Source organism: Camelus dromedarius, chromosome 9, assembly GCF_036321535.1.
Source record: "Camelus dromedarius isolate mCamDro1 chromosome 9, mCamDro1.pat, whole genome shotgun sequence".
NCBI lineage: Eukaryota > Metazoa > Chordata > Mammalia > Artiodactyla > Camelidae > Camelus > Camelus dromedarius.
This window is the reverse complement of record NC_087444.1, coordinates 14,516,010-14,523,303: the sequence shown is the minus strand read 5'-3', so window position 1 is coordinate 14,523,303 and position 7,294 is coordinate 14,516,010. Positions and strand designations below refer to the sequence as shown.

The 7,294-nt window shown below is 54.1% G+C and overlaps 1 protein-coding gene across 3 annotated transcripts; it reads right to left on the bottom strand.

Annotated features, from left to right (window-relative positions):
* Positions 1-709: 709 nt before the first annotated feature.
* On the bottom strand, positions 710-6,459 carry LOC105085643 (probable transmembrane reductase CYB561D1). 3 transcript variants are annotated; one of them, XM_010975909.3, is made up of 3 exons: positions 6,337-6,459; positions 5,648-5,685; positions 710-5,078 (listed from the first exon to the last, which is right to left on the bottom strand). In XM_010975909.3, exons 2-3 carry the CDS (start codon positions 5,657-5,659, stop codon positions 4,578-4,580), a joined length of 513 nt encoding a protein of 170 aa, XP_010974211.1. In that variant the 5' UTR covers positions 5,660-5,685; positions 6,337-6,459; the 3' UTR covers positions 710-4,577. The 3 variants fall into 3 exon arrangements, with proteins under 3 accessions (XP_010974211.1, XP_010974210.1, XP_010974212.1); XM_010975908.3 differs by having other exon boundaries at positions 6,204-6,351; XM_010975910.3 differs by lacking the exons at positions 5,648-5,685; positions 6,337-6,459 and adding an exon at positions 6,204-6,302.
* Positions 6,460-7,294: the final 835 nt, after the last annotated feature.

Sequence of the window (7,294 nt, the reverse complement as noted above, 5' to 3'; positions counted from 1 at the left end):
CTCTGCGCTGCTGTGGTGCCTGCCTCTATGCCCACTACAGGCGGACTGCTGGCTGTTCGCAAGACCAGTAGAATGGGAAATATCCTTCTCTGAATTTAAACATAACTGCTTTCATGGCATGCACCACATGTGTGTGTGCGTGTGCGTGTGCGTGTGCGTGTGCTTTAATCCCAGTAAAGTCCTTTGAGGAGGAAAGGTCTGTGATCCTACTCCAAGAGCCTGAAACAAGGAAGGAGAAACAAACCTGTGAACGAGCCAGGGGCCGTGTCTCACAACTCTGCATCTCCACCCAGTGCCTGGGTGAGGGCCTGACGCAGCCTGTGGCTACAGGGGAAACCGGGGGGTCGGTGTGGCAGGGTCATCGTGTCCATTGCTGTTGCTCCTGCCTTCCTGGCTTGTCTGCTCCACTTTTCCCTCAGAAGAGCAGAATTAGGTAGGAGGAACTGAGATCTGTAGCCAGGAGCTCTAGGCTAAGACCAGCTCCAGGAACTTGAGGCTGGACTGGGGGGATAATTACAGACTCCCAGATTTTGCAGTCGGCTCCATGGCTTGAAAATACCAGCTGACAGCACTTGGGGCAAGCCTTACGAGAGTCACAGCCTCAGTGGCATTCCTGACAGGAGTGGGGGAGAGCTGACCTTGTGTCGAGGAGGGAATGTGTCTGTGTTCTCTGATGATGGCTGGCAACACAATCTCTCTGAGACTTGGGTTCCGTAAGCATCATTATCCATTAACCTTTTATTGCCTCCCTAAAAGAAGTGTAAAACCCAGAGCCAGGCTGAGCGAGAAAGAGATAAGGACAAGAATATCATACCACCTGTTTACATTTGTTCAATGCTTTGAACTTTCCAGTGCCTGTTAACATGCATTCTGTCATTGAGCGCTCACAACACCCCTATGAGGTAGGTCAGGCAGTCAGTGATTTGCCTGTAGCCAAGCCAGTGTTAGGGGCTGAGTAAACCCAGCCTGGAGGTTTCCTAGCTCCCAGGACGCACTTTCCACTTCAGGATACACAGGCCCTTTATGTCAACCAGACAACCAGACATAGGACAGCAGGAGCACTAAACCAGATGTTTCCCTGCTCCCTAAGCCTGCAGAGGGCCACCAGAAGTGTGGGGGCAGGGCGGGGAGTCAGGACCAAGGGTGTCCTCTGGAGGCCAAGACAGGTCAACAGAAGGAAGGGCAGGAGAACTAGAAGTTCAAGGTCAACAGCCACCACGGCCACTACCAGTGTCAATGGAACTTACACTGTGTGCTCTACATCTTGACCTTCGTCAGGTAAAAAGGGCCCACTCCCAGAGAAAGGACGCCTCAAGGCTTGGCTGAGAGGTGCAACTCCTGACCCCTCCCCCTGTCTGCAGCCCCCAAAGAAGGGGAAGGTGAGGGCTGGCTGACTCAGCCTGCAAGTGCTTAGAGATCTGGAGCTGAAAGGCCTCAGCACTATTCAGCTAATGATTATTATTAACTCTGAACAGGCCTTGGCATATCAGCCAGCTGGCTCAGGGAGAATGCCTGGATCTCCCACAGAGAGGTTTTAAAAACAAGACCCATAGCAGCCATGCACGGGGGTAGAAAGGTGGGGACAATGAGAAAGAAGGGACAGGCCAGGGTCAAGGAGTGGGGAGGGGTAGTCTGTCCTCTAAGAGGGTGGGGAGAAAGGAGTCACGGGCTGGCGAGAACAGCAGCCTACCTCTGTGCCGCTGAAGCCGCCAAGAAGGTGAGGCTGGAAGACTTCCCCAGACACAGCTCCTGCCATTCAACACCACCCCCGGCCAGGGAGGTGGGGCCGCGGGAAGGGGTGGCTGTGGGAAACATGCGGGCCTGGGGGTGGTATCTGAACCCAGAATGGTAATCCCATTACCATTTGGATTTGGATACAAAACCATCTATGTTTCTAATGTCCTCAAGGTTGAGTTTGAATGTAATCATATTTGGAATCAGGACTTAGTGAGCCTGATATGCAAATTTGTGCAAATGACTCGAAATTTTTAAAAACTTGAGCACCCTGGCTTTTTTTTTTTTTTTTTTTTTAAAGGTAAAATAGGCTGACTACTAGCAGCTTTCCCTAGCTAGGGGAGAAGGGCAAAAGGGCAGCTATTTGCTTCTCCCCCAGGGCCTCTGCCTCACTGCTGAGGAGCCCAGCTAATATCCCAGTTGGGGAGACACAGGGAGGTGGGGCGGGGGTGTAGATGGAGGGTGCAGAGGGGAGGAAACTGCATATGCCGCTGGCAGCCAATTAGGTCCCAGCTGGAGGAAGAATGCCCTGGCACTGAGGACTAACGGTTGTCCAGCTGCTGCCCCAGGATGTGAGGGCAGGTGGTGATGGAAGGAGAAAGGCAAAGAGGGGAAGGGGGGGGGAGTCCCCCCACAGTCTGGCCATCTGGGAAGAAGGGCGCCTCCTGGTGACCTCCTCCCTATACTGCAATCAGGTTGGCTAAGCGCAAGGAGGCCACCTGTGCCCTCCTCTCTGCCCTGTGCCCCTGCCCCCCAGGCCTACTGGTCAGAGAGGTGACAGCTGGGGCTCCTTCCTCCTGCAGAATATAAATGACTTCCCCTTCCTCCCAGGGCTGGGAATAGACATCAGCTGGCACTGCCCACGCAAACTGCCGGCTGTCAGCCCGCCTGCCTGCCCGCCCATCAGCCCCCGCACCACCTGGGAGGAGGCAACACCTCAGGCAGGCTCAGGCTTTATGGCATTGCCTGCTTGGCTCCCAGAGCAAGCTGGTGAACCTCACCTGGCCCTCTCACCCTGCTGTAGACAGCGTGAGACTCCCAGCACTGGCTGTGATGCGCAAGAGGTGACCAAAGTGACCCTAGGTGAGAATCTTTCCCACACAGCCCCAGTAACCAGCTCTCCCAATTCAGACCACGCTGGGGAGTTGGAGAGGAGAAAGGGCAATGAAAGAGACAGGAACAACCCCCTTCTGCAAAGCAGGGACCCCCTTTAGATGCTCAGGATCTGGAGAGCTCCTAAGAGATGCCATCTAACCTAGGAGGAGCCTAGTGAGGTCTGCTCAGAGGACACCTGCCCTTGCAGTTTTCATTCCTGTACTGTTGAATCCTACCAACCTCCTTGTTTCTGAGCGGAAGTCTCGAATCTTCAAAAGACCTAGGCTTTCCAATATATTCCCATCTAGGAACAGCTCCCTCTACTCCCAGGACCTAGAGCTCCAGGCCCTACACCCTAGGCCTCCCAGAGTTCCCACTGAGTTCTTTCTACCCACCTCAATACCAGCTTTCCTGGCTCGACCATTTTTAGTCCTTGCCATGATCTGTGGGGGTCCAATCTCCCCGACTGAGCCAGACAGCAGTTATCCAGTCTGGCATCCATCCCTGACCATTGAGAGCAGTCTGAGGACCTACTTTCAGTTTGGAACAAGGAGGGGGTCTTTGCAGGGAAGAGGTCCCAGTCTTCATTTGCCACCTGGCACCAAATTCAGCCCCTTCCTGGGCCAAAAAGCTGGCAAGAGACAACAACTGAGGAAAGCTTAGCTGACAAAGGAAGAAGGGGAACCAGGGAGACTTTGTCTTCCCTAGATCAGAAGGGCCCTGCCCCACATCCTTGGCTCTTATTTTGTTCTAAATGCTTCAGAACAGCTCCACAAAGCTAAGGCAAGAACCTAAGCCCTAAGAAGGACAAAACATGAGATGCTCTACCACTGCAAATGGATGTCAGGGGAAGAAGCACACCCATGTCCTGCAGCTTCAAGCCCAGATCCTGGGGTGAGCGGAAGGAAGTTCTTAGCTGGGCCAAGAAGCCCAGCCAGGAGCCATAGGCTTAGTTAAGCCCTTCTGCTCCTCTAAAATCTTTAAAGTGACTTTAGTGCCTTTACTGTCTTGGAGTTCTGGAGACCCTCACCTGGGCCCCTTGTCTCCATTGCACCTGACCCCTTGTGCCCTGGTCCAGGGGCCAAATCAACACAGATTCCTGAAAGGCCACGAGAGCAGACCTGTCCCTCGAGAGGGGTAAGGGAATGGTGAATGTAAGAATTAACATTCTGAGTCTGCTGAGTGGTCCTGAGCTGGGAGGGTAGTCTGTGACGTCAACTTGACAGACACCGAATGTTAGAGATTGTAAAGAAACAATCACTCATTACACAGATGAGGAAACTGAGGTCCTGAGACACGTGACTTGCATAAAGTCATACAGTAGAGTCTACAAGGACCATACCCCGTAAACAAGACCTATGGGCTCTCTCCACTACACCACTTTCTCAAAGTGACCCAAAGAGCCATGTCTGCCATTCATACGTTACAGGAACTCGACTTTTCATCAGGTATGCAGGCAAGAAGTGGCTGCCAACACCATCACCAGCCCCCCCAACACTTCTGTCACCCATCAAGATTGGAGGCTTCAGGATCAAGCTCCCCATCGCCTTCCACTTGCGCCCAGCACATTTCCCCATTTTGGCCCATTGAGTTATCTGTCAACAACAGCAGTTTGGGTTTCTGCAGCCCCTGGCCCAGCTAAGAAGTACAAAAACCCTACCACTTCTGAAGTGGATCCTTGAAAGTCACCAAAGGAACCACTGAAGTCCAAGTCAAATGTCCCATTTAGATTCAGAGTTCGGAGGAACTCACATTTCCATTTTCTTCCTTGGCAAGTAGGAGCTGGAGATCTGGTGCATGATTACCAGGGCTGGATAGAGGGGCAACGCCAGGCACAGGTACCAGGCTGCACCTTTGATCTGGGCTTGGAACCACACGGAGTGCATGCCCAGGAGCACGGTTACTGTAGCCATCAGGTAGACCACCAGTCCACACGTCAGATGGTAGAGCTTGAGGCGAGCCACCCTTGAGACCCTGGCTGCCCGGGGACAGAGGAGGCAGAGCCCACACAGTGCCTGACCACCCGTAGCCAGCAATGTCAGAGCCCCTACCCAGCTGTGCCAGGACACCAGGTGGGGCAGCTCACTGCGGGTCCTGCTGGAGACGATGAAGCCCAGGCCCAGGGCTGCACAGAGGATGGCTAGGCTCTGCCCCACCCAATGAAGTCGGATCCGGACCTTTCGGGAGCAGAAGAACAGGGAGTGCTCAGGCGAGAAGAGTAGGATGGCCTCAGCCATGCAGAGGCAGAACTGTGAACACAGGAGAGGGCCAGTGAGCCTCAGGCCCAGCTTGGAGTCCTAAGGAAAAGGAGGTGCCCTCATACATCCAACCAAGGAGGACAAAGGGCTAAAGAACTCCCACCAGGGCTGCTTGCCTCACAGGTCAGCATTTCTGGGCAGAACTGGGAATTCACACTTGAGTGGAAGTCTCATTATTAAGGCTGACAGCCATGTACCCCCCTCCACCTCCTCCACAGACAGACTCTCATTTCTTGACCAATGGGAATGGCAAATGTTAAACTTCCTCCTGAGTTTTGCGGGTGGGAAGTGACTGGATTACACCCCTTCCACTTCCTCCTTTTAGGCTCTAGTGGAGAAAGAAATGGTATCTTCCATGCCCTCTCATCCCCTTCAACCACCTGATTACCTACAGCCCAGCCCTGTTTCCTAATCCATAGGTTGCAAGGAAAGATGGGGCCTTGGCTGTTCCCCACCACCCAACCTCTCTGAGCCTTAGAAAGGCTAAGCCTTCTGAAGGCTGGATGCTTCCTTAGTGGCATATCCAAACAAATCACCTGCAGAAAGAAGCCCAAACTCACCGCCAAGGCCATGAATACAGGGTGCCAGGAGAAAAGACCTAAGAATCAAAGAGAACAGACTGATGGCTGGGCACCATTCTTTCTGCCCCCGTGGCTGGCTGGAACCCAAAGAATCTGGCTAAAGGGGAAAGGTCAGTGTACCGTCTCCAACCCTGATCAGTAATCAGGAACTCGGGGCAAAGTGGAGCTGCCAAAGGGTCTTACGGTGAGCAACCAAGAAGGCAAACATACCAGTTTGGCCTGAGTCCCTCATTCAGCACCTGGCAGCTATCAGCCCAGTCCTGGAATAGACCTCGGCCTCCCTTCCTTTACTTGTATCGTCCATGAGGGACTCTGCTTATGATGAACTAGAGAGTTCAGTTGGCTTCAGTCGTCTCCTCTCCTCCCAGCACCTGAAGCCCCAGGGCCACGCTCCACCACGCCCTTACTTCCCTCCACAGCCCGCCCCTCCACTGCTAGGGTCCCCACTCCATGCCTCTTAGTGCTCCCAAGTGCTGCCCCTCCAGCTTCTAGGCTCCGCCCCCTTCCATGGCTCCGCCCCGCCGTGCCCACTCACTGGTTCCTGGCCGGGACAGCACAGTCAGAAAGATGGTGAAGCCCAAAGCGACCAGGTGCGCCAAGATCCCACTGCCTCTTCGCAGCCAGCGGGTCAGTCTCGCCTCCCTCGGCGGAGCGGGAACCAGACCTACCTCCAGGGTCTCCATGACAGTGCCCGTCCGCCGCACTCTCCCAGCTGCCAGGGCGCGTCTTCCGGGTTTGCGATCGCGGAGGCGGCCGTGGCCGCGGGAGAAGCTCCTCCCTGGGAGGCTGCCGGCAATGCGGCGGACTCGCCCACAGCGCCCTCTGGAGGCTGGGGGGAAAGCGCAACTGCCCTGGAGAGCCCCGAGGGCAGAAGGCGACTGGACAGCTCCGGGGGGACCGCCCTTGTTTCTTCAGCCAACCTCCTTTGTGTGTTTACGTCTACACAGGCTTATGGGGCTTATGTCTGAAGTAGCCTGTGGAAATTACATTTATGGCAACTGATTTCACCCAAATCGCAAATCTGGTACACTGAACCAAGAGTGTTAAAACCAGTGTTTTGAGCAGTTTTCCAGAAATACTGGATTTCCCTGGTTGCCCACTCTCTCCTGCCATCCCTTCTGTCTTGTTAAGGGAATAAGATTCCTCCTTGCCTAAAAGCAAGGAGAATGAAAGAAAAGGATAATGCCAAAAACTAGTACCCTTTGAAGACCAAAGGAAGGACAGGCAACAGTTGTATCCCTTATCTGCACGGTGGTCATTTCCCCCAGTGAGACAAACGGAAAAACTAGGGCACTCCCAACCCTTGCCGCCTCCACACCATCTGCTCAGCCCTAGGGATCCAGGTGATCCTGAGGGACCAGGGCCTCCCACATGCCTGCTGCCTCCCACACCAAGGGAAGTTCTGTAAACGATCATACCTTTTCCCTTCCTGCCTCCAAGAAAAAGTCGTGGTTCAGATTAAGGAGGCCTACCTGGGAGGGGCTGCACTCCTTCTTTAAGGGTAAACCCACAGGGCAGGGAGAGAGCAAAACTGGCTGTCCCAAAGAAATCAGGGACATCCTGAGAGCAGTTACCAACTCAAGCTTCAGGGGTTGAGAAAATAAGGCTACTAGTAAGAGGCAGCAC